Source organism: Hyposmocoma kahamanoa, unplaced genomic scaffold, assembly GCF_003589595.1.
Source record: "Hyposmocoma kahamanoa isolate Upper Pololo Valley unplaced genomic scaffold, ASM358959v1 232, whole genome shotgun sequence".
In the NCBI taxonomy this organism is placed as follows: domain Eukaryota; kingdom Metazoa; phylum Arthropoda; class Insecta; order Lepidoptera; family Cosmopterigidae; genus Hyposmocoma; species Hyposmocoma kahamanoa.
In genome coordinates, this window is record NW_020653750.1 from 3,909,840 (window position 1) to 3,926,168 (window position 16,329).

The 16,329-nt window shown below is 36.0% G+C and overlaps 1 protein-coding gene across 1 annotated transcript in view; it reads left to right on the plus strand.

Moving 5' to 3' along the window:
• The window catches only part of LOC113228619 (protein lethal(2) giant larvae), a 56,382-nt gene extending 41,758 nt beyond the window's left edge, over positions 1 to 14,624 (plus strand). Inside the window, exons 9-25 of the mRNA XM_026461973.1 lie at positions 337 to 360; positions 2,925 to 3,042; positions 3,113 to 3,214; positions 3,381 to 3,485; positions 3,810 to 3,969; positions 4,155 to 4,294; positions 4,430 to 4,580; positions 4,738 to 4,838; positions 8,876 to 8,980; positions 9,258 to 9,398; positions 9,746 to 9,906; positions 10,123 to 10,216; positions 10,377 to 10,472; positions 10,827 to 10,949; positions 11,737 to 11,866; positions 12,622 to 12,665; positions 13,391 to 14,624. Coding sequence (XP_026317758.1) covers positions 337 to 360; positions 2,925 to 3,042; positions 3,113 to 3,214; positions 3,381 to 3,485; positions 3,810 to 3,969; positions 4,155 to 4,294; positions 4,430 to 4,580; positions 4,738 to 4,838; positions 8,876 to 8,980; positions 9,258 to 9,398; positions 9,746 to 9,906; positions 10,123 to 10,216; positions 10,377 to 10,472; positions 10,827 to 10,949; positions 11,737 to 11,866; positions 12,622 to 12,665; positions 13,391 to 13,513 — 1,918 coding nt within the window. The 3' untranslated portion in view covers positions 13,514 to 14,624. The remainder of the gene's footprint in view (positions 1 to 336; positions 361 to 2,924; positions 3,043 to 3,112; positions 3,215 to 3,380; positions 3,486 to 3,809; positions 3,970 to 4,154; positions 4,295 to 4,429; positions 4,581 to 4,737; positions 4,839 to 8,875; positions 8,981 to 9,257; positions 9,399 to 9,745; positions 9,907 to 10,122; positions 10,217 to 10,376; positions 10,473 to 10,826; positions 10,950 to 11,736; positions 11,867 to 12,621; positions 12,666 to 13,390) is intronic.
• The last annotated feature ends 1,705 nt before the right edge of the window (positions 14,625 to 16,329 follow it).

Genomic DNA, 16,329 nt, shown 5'->3' on the forward strand with positions numbered 1-16,329 from the left:
CAAACAAATTAAATGTCATTTCGTCTCTATTTCTGGTTATATACTCGTTGACGCCGTATACGACTTATATGTGTATATAATGGTGTTTATGTAATTTTGTAAATAAATATTAAACATTATGCATTTATATAGGACACCTGTTAAATAAGATGATATTCGATGGATATATCGAACAGTAAAAGATGTCAACCTGTGAAAAACTGGCTTTGTCAATGTTTTCTAAATCTAATCCAAACAATACTACCATTTAGCGTGTAAAGTTTGCTGTGTGTGTTATTGTAATGTAATGCTATATATTGGTTAACCATTGTATCTCTTGCTTAACGCTTTTCCAAGTGGGCTGAAAAGATCAACGACGAGGTAACAATAAAGACATTGTGCATGTCTTATTTATTTTGTTTATTTTGTTCCTAGATAATTTGGATAATATCTTATACTTTACCATCTCATCAGCATCTTTACCACCTGCTTTTTTATTTTGTATTATTTTATTCCTTATAGTCTGTCTTTTTTGAAGATGGAGTAAAGTGAGAATAGTCATCTAGTTGTTGTCGACAGTTTTATCGATTGATTGTGAAAATAGGTAAAAGTTTGCCAAAAATGTCTGAATTGTGAATGTTACAACGTTATAATGTTTAGTAATTGCATTATTGTATTCTTTATTTTTATTTGGACAGTTGATCTATTAGCACTGAAATCAATTTTCAGTCATACACATTTTAATGCACGGCAGAAGATGTCTACAATTACCGCGGCACATAAAATATTTGACTGCTTAGTTTCCGGTCTGGATGAGAAGTATAAAATGGCGGGCATATTTTGTGACTTGTCCAAGGCCTTTGATGTAATTAATCATGAACTGTTGTTGGATAAGTTATATCATTATGGAATACAGGGTAAGAGCCACAAACTTCTCACCTCGTTCTTATCGGATCGGAAGCAAGTGGTAAAATTATCCTCGAACGGTAAAAGACTGGAGTCCGTTGCTGGTAGTGTGAACTTAGGAATTCCTCAAGGGTCTGCCTTAGGAAACACGCTATTTCTATTATATGTAAATGACCTTCCCACTGCCATCACAGCCGGCCTCTCCGTACTGTTTGCGGATGACACAACAGTTATAGTTAGCGCGCGCACGTACGAACAGCTGGGACAGAGAATCGACGAAGGGTGTGACCAGCTCCAGAGGTGGTTTTCATCGAATGGGTTGCTGCTGAATATCACTAAATCCAACATCATGGTTTTCTCGGGTCGAGGTCTCACAGTTCCTCCGTGTGTAGCAAGCAATCCGATGCCGATATGCAATGAGAGTAGGTTCCTTGGCTTCACTCTGGACTCGAACCTTAACTGGAAGTGCCATGTTGACAGACTGTGTGATAGAATGAGTGGTGCAGTCTTTGCGTTGCGTAAACTGAAATTGCTCATTTCTGATTCTGCATTAAGACAGGTCCATTTTGCATATTTCCACTCGCTGATGTCGTACGGTTCACTCATATAGGGTAACTCCACGGATGCCAATAGAGTCATGCTAATGCAAAAACGTGCCGTACGCGTATTGGTTGGGGTAAAACACAGACATTCCTGCAGAAATCTCTTTGTAGCGCAACGCATAATGACGCACTACTCACTCTACTTATATGAAATTATAATGTACGTTAGAAATAATCTGTCTTCATTTGGTACTGTAAATGTTTCTGGCATCCCACTTCGCCGTACCGGTCATTTGAGAACAGTCCCTCGACGCATGGCACTTGCAGAGAAAAACCCGCGTGTCATCGGACCTACTTACTATGAGCGTTTACCCGCTACTCTCAGACTTGAACCGTCTGACGAAACGTTTAGGCGCCGGCTGAAAGACTTTTTCTTGAAAAATCCTATATACTCTGTAAAAGAATTTATGGACTTTAAATTGTAACGAATTCAGTATTTTCTATTTTTATATTTTTATTCTAATTTTTACCGCATTAACATGCTCTTGTATAATTATCAACTTATGACGATCCTTGATGGAGAATGATATTTGATATGTAATTTAATGACAACAATATTATATAATGGATTGTTAATTTTCTAATTATTGTGTGCTTTTCTTATAATTTTCCTTTTTGTCTGACGATCTCAATATAATTTCTTATACTTTGACATGTAGTGCAATTTATACTGTAATGTTATATTTGAGAAATAAATGAATCTGAATCTGAATCTAATACCGACAGACGGTTGATTATGTATATTAAATTCAAATGAAAAACTAAAATATGTCTCCTTTTAGTATTTTTATACACGTACTGCTAAATTTAGAGTATGTATGATTTTTCAAAAATTAAAAATTTAAATGAACCTGTGTCCAGCAGTTGGGCGAATAACTGGTCGATGATGATTGAAATGACACACGTTCGGCTGTTTATTTCATAAGCATAGTCAACATTCAGTCGATAGTCAATATAATATTTGTCGACTGCAATCACTAGCCACTTGCAAGCGAACAACACTCGCGCAATGAACTGTCATTTTACTCCATTCTCAAAAAAGACAGACTATACGTAATTATCAACAGTTACGTGTATCGTTAAACTTAAAAAACATAGTATGGCAACATTTAACATTTGATTGTATATTGTATAATATATTCTTCTTTTTTTTTTATTAGTCTCTAATATTCAATTACTTGCAAAATGAAAAACCCAACTCCTCAGCAAATAAAAATCACCTTTTTCTTGACGCAATTTAAAAAAAAAACCGTAAGACGTTGCCTACAGATGTAGATATCAGTAGCCATTTTCTATCAGGTGGACGGACCATCACCGGTTTGTAAAAAACATTCTGAGAAAACTTAATTCTTATTCACTGAGGGGTGGATATGCAATTTTGTAGGGTAGTTTATTGCAAGATTGAACTTTTCGACATGCGTTAATGTTTGTGTACAGTGGAGAAGAGATAGGCGAGAACAATGACAGCCAAAACGAGGAGGAAGAGTGGCCGCCATTCCGCAGAGTCGGCACCTTCGATCCATACAGTGACGACCCACGACTCGCTGTCAAAAAGGTACCACAACCTGTCGCACTGTATTTGCCACCTGAACAACTAACGAAACTTTGAAATGATTTGCTTGCAGGTAATCCTCTGTCCGCTGTCCGGCAAGCTGACAATCGGCGGCGCCGCGGGACACATCGTCATCGCCAGCCTCAGTAATTCTTCTAACACTGGTGAAATTAAGGTACAGGAACCATAGTTATATCGAAGCTAAAATAATAGAATCAGTAATTAAACAATATTAAAGGACTAAAAGTTTTGAATACGACATTACAAAAGAATACAATTCAACTTGATTGATGTAGAAGGTGAAAGCGTGTATTATAATAAGAATGTGTAATTAATTCCAGACGATGTCAGTAAACATTGTGTCAGATCGCGACGGATTCGTGTGGAAAGGCCATGATCAGCTTACACTACGCTCGGGTATTCACAGCTTCCCACAGGGATACCAGGTACAACTTCCACTGATAAGCTATTTTTATCTTCTAATTTTGTTACAGTTCAAACAGAACTAATAATTAAACAATTATATTTCTTATTTCACTCACAAACACAATGTGTAATCAACTATAGAATTCATATACTGAAATATCTCTTGGCAGTCATCCCAGCTTGCCGCCCAACGGTAAAAGAAGGCCATAGATAAAACGTGCAAAAAAATAAAGATATAAAATGTAACCGATAAAGCCTTTGAAGTATTGATGATAATCAACTTAAATGTGGTATCAAATACCGATCTCTTTAATAATAAAAATGCATACGCTGGCATTTTACAGGTGACGTCAGTGGTGCAGTTGCACCCGCCGGCGGCAGTGACATCCCTGGGCGCTCACTGGGAATGGGGGCTGGTGTGTGTCGGCACAGCCCACGGGCTGGCGCTGCTCGACGCCATCTGCGCCAAGCCGCTGTTGCACAAATGCACGCTCAACCCTCACGGTTAGTCACCTTAAGCCCCAGTAGTATGGGGTCAGTTATATGTAACATGAAATCCTACCTAAAGTGAAAGTCAAATAATCTTTATTTCATAGGTAAGCAAATTACACTTCAAATCGTCACACTGATTGAATACCGTTTCGTATTACGTACTGTCGTGTATTAAAATTGTTCTGATACATATTCAGATCATTCTGGTGCCGGCGACACGCCAATCTCGAGAAGAAAATCCTTCAAAAAGTCTCTGCGAGAGTCATTCCGACGACTCCGGAAAGGCAGATCGCAACGGCGACAGACAACTGCCGCTAGCCCCACCTCACCTGCACAAGTGAGTTTTAAATACTCAATTTTCATACCACATCAATAAATAACCTTTCAAATCATAGTTCGGATTTTATTTTAAGGTTATATGGTCAGAACCGTGGTTTTATTGTGCCGGTCCTAAATGATCGTTTACTTATAGCCGGCAGCGAAAAAAGCCGCGGACAAGGCAGCAGCGGAGGCGGACACAGAGATAAAACCAGTGGAACGGGCGGTGGAGGCTCGCTCCAACGATGACGCCTTTGGTTCCATGGTGCGCTGCCTGTACTTCGCACGTACCTTCCTTGTCAGCAGTCAGTATTTTTTCCTAAACTTGTAAAATAATGGCTACATAATCTTGGCTGTTGTGTACAAAACTCAGCATTTGAATTTCAGAAATCATTGAGTTAAAAGGTCTAACCTGAAACTGAAAATAAAAGAAAAATCTCTTGCAACTTGTATTTATTACAGCACAAAACTCTACCCCCACGCTTTGGGCGGGCACCAACAACGGCACAGTGTACGCGTTCACGATACACGTACCTAACACCAACAAACGGAAAGAAGACCCTGTAAGTATTTTATAAAAAATACTTCACAATTTTTAACTATTTTTTTTTCGGTACACACTACCATAATCAGAATCACTTGTAGTTATTAATTTTATATCAGGACATACAGAAGTATTGTTACTAAATAACAATAAATCTGATCATAAAAGCTTTACAGTATATTTTTTCAAATGAGACATAAATAAACTTAGTATAATTGTCTCCTAGCCTGTTGAAATATATGTTCGTCAAAACGTATAAATTTTGTCTAAAGTGAACATGGTCCCTAGCAGTGGCGAGGCGTGAAAATTGTCGTTGGTAAAGTCGGAGCAAAACCAAAAGCACTTAACAAACACTTCTTTTGCCCGGTTAAAAAGGCGTCTCGGCAACACTTAACTTACTTAACTTAACACACAACACTTATTAGTATATAAGTTACTACATATTTATAGTTTGTATAGTTATTGTTTTGCACTGTTAAATTCAGCGCCAAATGTAGTAAATTACTTTAAAAATGTAAAAACAAACTTTCGATACGCGACGGTGAAGCAAATTTTGCAGTTTTAATTTTTAATTGTAACTACTAATTATAATAACACGAATGCACATGTCTGTGCACTAACATCTACGTTCTTTACGTAAGTCTGAGTACATTTTTCGTCGCAACAAATGCATCGAACGCGTTAGCGTTAAAACCGTAATTATAGCAACAGAATTCGGGAGTGTATTTTTCCACCTTGAAATGCGGAACAATTTGTTTTCGAAACCACGACACAGCGTAAAACGTTTTGAAGCCCATTACAAGGGCTTTTGCAAGTGTGTGTTCGAAATTTCACCTTATTCTGTAGTTGTCACTTGACGTTTGGCTTGCGAGAGTGCGTTTACACGTAAATTTGTTGATATGTGGAATGATATAAGATTTGGTATGTAATTACTAATTAATTGTTACTGTTATTAAATTTATTTTTAAATCACTCCATACTTGAAGTATTAGAAAAATCATTAAATAATTTTAAAACTACAAAAAACCATTTAAGGTTTAATTCCTACTATACAATAGAAAATTAAGCCACCAACACCAATAAGAATAGGTCTAGTTGAGTGAATTAATGACTTATAAACGAACCAAAAGTAATTAGTATCAATACCTAATATCCATAACTATGAGTTGCATACTTTTTGCACCTTTCAGTAATGTTATTGTCGCCTGCAGGGTCAGCATTAGCAGAATTTTGAGCGTTTTAGTGGGTTTATTAAATTCCCCATATCCATAAACATAAACACAAAAATATTTAGATATTACAATACTGCTTAAGTCTTGTGTCACTGAAATTTTTTTTTGAAGACCAACTCACAACACTCACTGTTTTATGAAAGTAACCAGCATAGCAAACTATGTCCCACTTCTTTTCATTTTAATTACAATACAATTACAAATTTCAAGACAACTTCGTAATCGTAATAATTAAATACGCGGGCATCAGACACCAACAATGTCCAGTTGTCAATCGTTTCGAGATCTTATGTCTCTTTTATTCTCGCGAGCAAAAATTAAATATAAATACAGCCTTGGCCAAAAGTATTGAGGGTGCTCAATACTTTTGGCCTAGGCAATGATAACTCATAGTTTTTTGGGGAATATGAAAATGAAATAATTTGAAACAATTTACACATGTTAATATTACTATTTATTAAATAAAAATCAATATTTCGTGTGTCCACCCTTTGCCTTAATTACGGCAGAAATTCTTTTTGGTAGAGAGCGGACAAGATTTTTACAGTCTTCAGGACGTATTTCTTCAGGAGCGTTCCATTCTTGGCGCAGACGGCCTTTTAGTTCTTCCTTTGTATTTATTGGGTGGCGCCTGACGTTGCGCTTTAATAAACCCCGTAAATGTTCTATGGGGTTTAGGTCCGGAGACTGGGCAGGCCACTCCAGAAGCTCAATGTTTTTTTCTCTAAACCATGTCATAGTGCTGGCAGATTTATGACATGGCGCGTTATCCTGCTGGAATTTGACGCCATCCATATTTGTATCGCCAATAAGAGTTGAAAATGAGGGCAGCAACGCAGATTCCAGGACGTTGATGTATTTTGAAGACTTCATGCGACCCTCACACACAAACATTTCGCCAACTCCTGAATCAGTCATGCAGCCCCAGATTATTATGCTGCCTCCGCCGTGTTTTACGGTTGGCACTATACAGGCTGGACTAAATTCTTCGCCTGCCCGGCGGCGCACAAAAATCACACCAGGTGTACCAAAAATCTGAAATTTTTTTTAAATGTAGTGACTTCGGAAATCTAAAATATTTTTGTTATTGAATTTTATTTTCAAATCACATTGTTTAATATCTTAAGAACGTGAAATTGTCTAACTCACCTCAAATTTTGACTCGTCTGACCACACGACATTTGACCAATCTTCTTCGGTGAAACTTTGATATTTTAAGGCCCATTCATACCGAGCCTTCTTGTTGTTTTGTGAGAGCCATGGTTTCTCCCTGGCTTTACAGCCTTTCAGACCAACTTCCTTAAGCCTTCTTCGAGTAGTGCGAGCAGAAATACGTCTGTTAATTTCGACAGAGAAATCAGCAGCGAGATCTGAAGAAGTTTTCTTCCTATTTTTTAACGACTCTCTCATTAACTTTCGGTCCTCACGATCTGTGGTGATGCGTTTGCGCCCTGTTCTGTATCTGTTACTATGGGACCCAGTAGCGGCGAATCGCTCAATAGTTAATTGCACAGATCGGCGCGAACATTTCGCAGTTTTAGAAATCTCTACCTGTGATTTCCCTTGCTCATGCAGAAGTTGTATCTGCACACGTTGTTCTAAACTAAGTTCGTTTTTTTTAGACATATTGCAACAATATCACTAAATGGAACTAAACAAAATACCAAAAGCGCACTAGATCACTGGATGTGTACGTAACGAATGATAGTAGTGAACTGAGAAATAAATACAAAAATCGTAAAATGACAAATTTTATGGCACCAGGTGTTTTATTGCTAGTTACGGTGTGGGGGTCATTGTTTTTAAACCTTTGTAGATGCCGAAAAAATAATCCTTAACAATAGGACCTGTTTTCTGCAAGTGCCCGTTCGGGATTTTTAGGGTGCTCAATACTTTTGGCCAAGGCTGTATGTTCTTTCATAAAAATTATTACCCAAATAAATTGAGTAGAACTCACGACACACATCAAAGCACATATAAAATCATATTTCTAATTTAGTTGTATTAATATCATAGCTGGCAACTTACAGGAATTAACTTTAAGTTTTTTTCCTGTAAATTGGCGATTATCGCCAAAGTCATCTGTATTTAAAAATAAACCATAAATGAATGGAGATAAGATTTAAATTTACGTGAACGCTATTCGATGATAACCCGATAATCTTCGGGTTGTGGGCCGCCATTATTAGGTCCTATTCCATTATGTTTTTTGCAAATGGGTGCGTGTATTTTGATGTGAGCGAATTGATTTCTTGAATGAAATAAATGCCGGGACGATGGCAGGTTGTACTCTACAGGGACTCTTAAAGAATTTCAGTTTGTACAATATTATTTTTAATTTTTTAAGTAATACTTTTGGTCCGTTATAAATACTTTCTTTTTTATTATTAATTTTTAAGTTGTAGTGTTTAAGTTTAGTTATTATAATTCATTTATTTCTTTTGTTGTATTTTTAAGCTGATGGCCTCGTAGCCAATGCTAATAAATAATTTAAAAAAAAAATGGCGGCTTATTCGTGCTGTCATTGGTTAAGATCCACCGAGAAGGCTACAACAAACACTCTTTGTGAGTATAGTGTTCTGTGGTTACAATACGTCGTATTATCAAGGACTTTACGCACGCGTTTATTAATGAATTATTTGAAATTTGGAATGTACGATTTTTAAGTGGTGGGATATGCGCGCTGTCTTTTGAATATACGTGGAAAATTTTAGGCAAGCCAGTGGGAATCGAGTTATATGGACGCCTCGCCACTGGTCCCTAGTATCTAAATGCATCTCAAGCAAACTTTAAATATTTTCAACGCATAATAATATTTTCGCAGGTAACATGTCAACTCGCTAAGGAGATACAACTGAAGCACCGAGCGCCCGTTATAGGAATCACCATTCTAGATGGTGGATCATCTCCTTTGCCGGACCCTCTTGAGGTATGATGCTTTGACAAAGTGAGCTTTAGTTACCAAGTAACAGAGAGTACCAACTCGATGAAGAATCATGCGAGTAGACAGACATGCATACTTGTAACATTTCGACGAATCTGTATTCATTATGAGATGCAAAAAGTTTTCCATTAAATGATTTTAACTTAAGTCAAATAAATTTCAATTCTACGGTAGTCAAATTAAATGAACAGGCGCATGTTGTCATCTATATTATGTAGTTCAAAGTCCAAAGCTCAGCGGGCTACTTTAATGTTATTGTTAGGTCGAACGAGGCGTTGCAGCATTGCCAGAAGCGGGTGCGCATCGCGTGGTGATTACATCCGAAGAGCAGTTCAAGGTGTTCACGCTGCCTGCACTCAAGCCGCACCACAAGTACAAGCTCACCGCACACGAGGGCGCACGGGTACTACACTCAATTATTTTATGACTGCATAGTTTAGTTTACTTAAAGAACTAACACATTGTTGCAAAAATACAATTATGTCAGGAGAATGTAGCAAGTAAAGGTCCAATGTATATGTCTACACCATTGGAACGACGTGATGTTGTTGATGTAATATGTATGTTATTAACATAAAAATTAAGTGAATGAATGTGGTAGCAACGTTAGAATCGTAGCAATAGGAGATAAATACTTACAAACTCCAATAATGCGGACTCTTTCTTTCTCCCAGTACCAGATGATATATTTTTAACTAAATGAGTTTGATGGCGGTAGTACTGACTTTCACAACTCCGATGTACTACTAGGTGCGACGAACGGCATGGTCAGCGTTCGAGTGCGGGCGGGAAGGCGAGAAGCATCGCGAGTGGTGTCTATTGTGCCTCACCAACCTCGGCGACTGTCTCGTTCTATCTGCTGATCTGCGCCGCCAGCTCAATGCCGCCGCCGTGCGTAAGGAGGACATCAAGTACGCACTTGCCAATTTAATTACGTTACTAATTTTATAATAAATTTGTCTTAGGGTGTTTCCAAAATCAACGATTACACAATGACCATGCATTTAATGCTTTACAGTTAGTTTCAAATCTGTTAATCGGCAATTATATTCGATTTAGTGGGCTCTACTTTTTTTATATGTTTTACCGTACGAAATATTATACAACAAGGGTGCTGTTTGTTTCAGTGGTATTTCAAGTTTATGCTTCTCAAAGCGGGGCGAAGCTCTCTACCTGCATTCATCATCAGAAATTCAGCGAATTACGCTCTCGGCCACTAAGGTACTACATAATGTTAAATTTTTAATATCTCTGTTATAATCAACATACTCATGCCTTGGTTCGTTGGACGAGGATGGATGGGCATGGATGGGCATGCGATCAAATGTTGAATTTGTCTTTATTGCAATATTTTATAATAAAAAAAACTTCTCACTTTTAGGTCACAATCGCGCGGTGTCATATACTTCTATCCCCGTGGGCAGTCGTAATTCGAGGAACGGCAGAAGAACCACCGCTCACCAACGGAGAGGCAAAGGTTAGATTTACATTTACATTTTATTTTTAATTGAACATTATATTTTTTTACGGCTGTAAATTATTCAATAAAACATTTCATTGTATTTTCAGTGTTTGCTATCTAATCTAGTCATATACAACAAATGCTTTAAATTCCCCTGATTGCTCCGCTAAGCAAGGGCGAGATTCAAGAAATTTTATTGCGAAGAGCCTCAAACACGCACGGCACACATCTTACAAGATTTGGCCAATATAATTGAGATGTTTAGTACGAAGGTGCATCTTTCCATGTCGCTTTTACCCATATTGTTACACCAACCTTCTTGCAAATAACAGCTTATAGAAAAACCGTTACGAATAAATATCCTCTTAGGAGGAAGTATTAGCAGAAGCAGTCCACGACGTAACCGCGGCATCGGGAGACATCACTGTGGATTCTGTCCGGGATCACACCAACACGCCCGGTGAACAGCCAGAGCTTAACATTAACCTGCAGGTCGGTACCACTTTCACCGTTAAGTAGAACATAGAGTGAGTACACCGGGTTGACATCGGGTTTCATAAAGGCTGAAGAAATCTCCCTGTAATATATAAATAAAAATTGTCACCAAAATTGAGTACAAAAAACTTACCTGAAAATTACCTTAATAATATGTGACAAAAATAATGCCCTCTTAGTTTCATGTTTACTTCATTTCAAATCATTTATTGTTTATTGTGTACGCACGTCTACAAGGTCTTATTTAACATTGTTGTGTCAGTACGTATTGCCAATTTTACGGCATACAATTTACATAAATAAATTAATTTAACAGTATACTACTACATTTTAATTACAAAATGTCAAATCTTAATTTTAATTCTTCATTATATTTATGTCATTATTTTGTGGTGGTTTACTATTATTCTATGTTCTTGCTATTTAAGTAATCGCTGACTTTATAATATGTTTTCCCAGTAATAAATTAAATAATCGCTTTTTAAAATTGGCATTGTCGTTAGGCTCAAGTACATAATTAGGCAGCTTATTGTATAGTTTTGGCGCCATCGCACAAATATTATCATGAAAGAGGGTAGTCTTACAGGCAACCAGTTTCAATTTATTGTGTCTTCGTGTACTTTCCACCTTGCTAAAGAGTGTGAGATTATATATTGAAGGAACTTACTACTAACTACTTATTGAAAACTAGTTTAAACATTCGATATTGTTGTACAGTATGTCAGATTATTTGTATACTTAATTCTAATTTCTAATGTACATTTTGTAACTGCACTATAATCAGAATTCGCAAGTGAACACGAGTTCTATGGTGGTAAAAACGACGACCCGAACAACAGTAAACGATAACAACACGGACGGCGGTAACACTACCTCAACCACTACAACCACCACCAATTCCACCACCGAGAACAGTGAGTACCACAACAGTGCCTTCCTATTTAATTAAACTTTTATTATAATTGATATGGATCTCTACGATCACTTTTTATGCTTAATTTCATGTAATTCTTGGACAAAACCCTTAAGAATACGAGAATTTTCACAAAACTAGGAAATAATTCTTGGCATTCGAAACGATACTTCCCGCATGAAAGCAATGTGCTTTGGCTGCAAATATACCATTCCTATGTATTAAATGTTTTAATTTACAATTTTTTCATATTGTATTGATGTTACCATATTTATGTAGAATTTAAGACTATCTGCAAACACAGTCTTACATTATTTCATAATTTATACACTAAGTACATTTAGATTTATTATCTACTTATAATTACAGCATATCAACATTCTCAGTGCTATTACGAGTTTATTTGATAGCAAACTTGCGCTACATATTATGTTTCTTACGTTTTTCTCTTAACACCATTAAACATACCCTATTTTCGTGGTAACATTAATAGCGGGCCTGACACTATCATTAAGAACTTCATTCATACATGGAAGAAGTTTCTCAATATATCTGTGGTAAAACGGAATAACTTACCACATTGAAAAACGTCAACACTAGCATAGTTTGCTCTACCATGTATTTTGGTAATGAGGGTACATACTGATATGATAATGTATGGCCAGCTTATAAATTCTGCATAATGTTACTTTGTATATTTTATGTTCTTGTTTCTCTGTTTGTATGTTTGACGGGCGCTTTGTGTTTTGTTCGTAGTCCTAGAGCACAGTCGCGAGGAGGGAGTCATCACGCGCATCGAGGTATCCCACACTTTGCTTTAATATTTATCTAATTTATTTTCATACTCTAAGGACCATTATCCACGAAAGAAAGGAAAAGAGATGGGTTATACAACTAATAGACTTTCGTTATTTTAACTAAGTGGAAAGAAGAGGTTACAAAATTAATTCTGTTGGTGGTTCACACATTTTGATAGATAATGGACCTGTAAGGCATATTTTGCATGATCCCCCTATTATACTTAAAATTGTTGCTCTTGTAGCCTAACATTAGGTGCCAAAATATCAATCTTGTCATATTCTTAACTAAGTATTCCTAAAATATAAATTGCTAACTAACATCGATAAAACTCTGTATTGTTGTGGCGTCAGCTCGTGTGCGTTGTCCATTCATAACATAAATAACAGGGTATATGTAACTGCAATCCTCTTAAATGTGTCAATTTGTAATTTGGACTAAATTGTTTTTTCTTGCACGTCGGTACTATTCATCAAGGTCATCCAGTATTTGCTTAATTGTGACGTGTGACCAATTATAGTTTATGGACCATACAAACAAAGTGCCAAATAATGAAATGATTTATTCCAAAGGACATTATGTAAAGGGGATTGTTGTGACAGTAATCCTTGTCAAATGAAAATTGTATCGATCTGAAATTGGTTTTAATAGAACCGGATAGACCCACGGCGGCACCACGCAGTTCAGAGAAGAATGTAAGGTGGTACTCATAAGCCATATTGTGCAGACGGGAACCGTGACAGTGCCAGCCGGAACCGACCCCAAGCTGATCCTCGAGATGTTTGACCGGCAGCGCAGCCCCCTGAGCGTCCCCGTGCCCCCCGCTTCAACCCCAACCGAAACACACTAAGTTACTACATGCCCATCACCGAACTGTCTGTCATTCAAAGAGACACCCATTACCGAATCATTAGACACAACTCCAACCGTATAAGATTCTTCAAAATTACACCAGTACACCTTATACGATGCCCTAATAACATATTTGGGGTACATCGCATCGGATTGTGGGACAACCAGTATATGTGTGTCGATTGTATCGCAATTGTACCGAACGGTATAACCGATACGGCTTCCATGTTTGCCTATCATCGGATGTCGGGATAATCGAGATTAATGTTGAAAATATTTTAAGAATTTAATGAACTGGCTTTTGTACACGAACATTTACAGGGCATTTTTTGTGCACGTAATTGGGTAATCAAAATATTATCTCGTTTATTCCGCCTATACTGGAATTGTATATCATATCGTTATTAATTATCGTATTGAATCCACCCACCGGTCTTTGGATACCGGTACATTACTTTTTAATATGTGTATTATTTTTTACCATAGGTAATAATGTTAGTAAGTTGAATGTGTAAATGCAATGTGTAACATTATTTTTGTCATAACTTGACAGCTATAAGTACTGCCATGTTACTTTCATTTGAAATATTTTATTCCATTTATCTTCTGCTTTATGAACAGTGTACGAAGTTTTAAATTGTATCTTTTTATGGAGAGCATATAATATGTCTGTCAATTAAGTACCATGTTCTAGAAATTTTAAGGATGTGATTTTCTTTCTATTGCTTCTTGTCTTTGTATTGTATTAACCCGAAATTGCTTACAAATGATATAACGCGTACTTAAAACCAGGAGCTTATTAATAACACTTATTTATTTGAGTACAAACGAAAGCCATAGCAACATTCGTTGTATAACAATACTACAATTTGATTGTGGATTGTTGTAACGTAATTATAAGTGAACAATGAGAAATTAATGTACCAATTTAGCTCATTAAGTTTAACCTTTCGAACATTCTTTGATGAATGTGGTGTGCCTATTTATTTCTTTTTTATAATGAAGAGAATTGTATCTAGGTAATTACATAGATCATATGACAAGTAATATTAGAATATAATACCTATGTTGTTATATATAGGAATAAGTTTGCGCGGCGACGGTCGAGTGGTATAATAATAATATATTGTAACAGTTTTATTGCCAATTTTGATAATAATAACTGTTGTAACACAACATTTCCTTTCAATTGCATTGTATATTCAGTAAATAAATATTAATTATAATAAATTATAATGAATGGATGGAAATGAAAAGTTTTATGCAATATTTTTTAGCTTTTTTGTAGAGATTTTTTAATTTTATATTTACTATTTTACGATTTTGTTTGTACCTAATTCGACTTGTATTCTTTTATAGCTAAACGGCAGCTGATACAATTTTTTCAGACCATAACAACATCACAATTTGTGATAAATACGGGATTGATTTATAGAAATTATAATATTTTTAATAGTGATAAGGCTGTTTGTTTTGGACGATGTATTAATGTGGTCCATACGTATTATTGTTATACTGTAGCAAGCGCTGCTCACTCGTGAGTCATTGCGTTTATTTAGCTTCTCTTTATTGTACAATTTCCTCGTATCTATTCTAACATTTTTAAATTTGATACGATATTTGCTATTTGTATCCAATATTTTTAAATGAGAATAAAAGCTAAGACTATGTATACATGAATTGTTGTTTAATTTTTCTAGGTTATAACAGCACTATCACATTTCAGGTCGTCAATCGCGCGTCAATCTTCGTTTGTTCTAAACTAGTTCCTGCTAGGTAATTAGAGGGAGCGATCCCAATTAGTTCATTCGGACAAATTAACTAATTCGGTCTTTTAGTCCTTTTAGTTCCTTAATTCAGTGAGATTTGGGAATATGAAGGGAATGGGAACCGTTACGGTCTTTGAAAGACACGGAAATAAATGATCCGTATGAACGATTTATAACTTAATTAATTAATGTTTTATTGTTTTCCCTCTGATAATATACTTTTTGTTTTTCGAAAAAAGTACAAAGAAAATAATTGTAATTAAGATTTGTACAATTATTTTCTTTAATTTTATTTAAATGTTACGTTATAATTTTATTTCAAATCACCTAAATTCAATTTGTTGTATTTGTTATTGTATATAGTTATGTATACCTACATGGGTGTAATTATGTTAAATTGAATAAAGAAAATAAAAGTAACTATGAAACAAGTTTCTTGTATACTAATTATAAGTTTATATTTGAGTCTAACTGCAATCAAAATATCTATAGATTTATATGGTCGTACACGTGCTGGCAAGGTTCACCCGTGCATCTCACTCGAACTTGTACTAAAAGCAATGTTAGACCATATATCATTCACGTTTGTGAACTGAAAGAAATAAAAAGACAGGTGAATTAATATTGTCGGAACTAAAAGGCAGGCACATAGTGCACAAGGAACTAATTCCTTTCGGTCAGTCCATTCCTAACAGTTCTTAGTTCATGACTACTTAAGCCTAGTATGCGATTTTAATGCCCTGTACTATTTATTAACGTTCTTCAGAGGGTGCTCACTCAATATGGTTGTGTACTCGATGCTCAATGCACACACACGTGATTTAGTTGGTTACAGATAAAGATCTAAACGATTGATTTATTTCCAGTGGTGTATGATCGCATACATGCTTATATACTCCCGGAGACATAATTCGAGCCACCTTGCATTTTCAATATTAAATGCCCTTAGCTTAAACAATGCTTGATTGATCAAAAACTATTAAGCAACTTTGAAACTGGTATAATAAACGTCATTTTCTTAAGTCTTTATTGAAAATTTGAATTT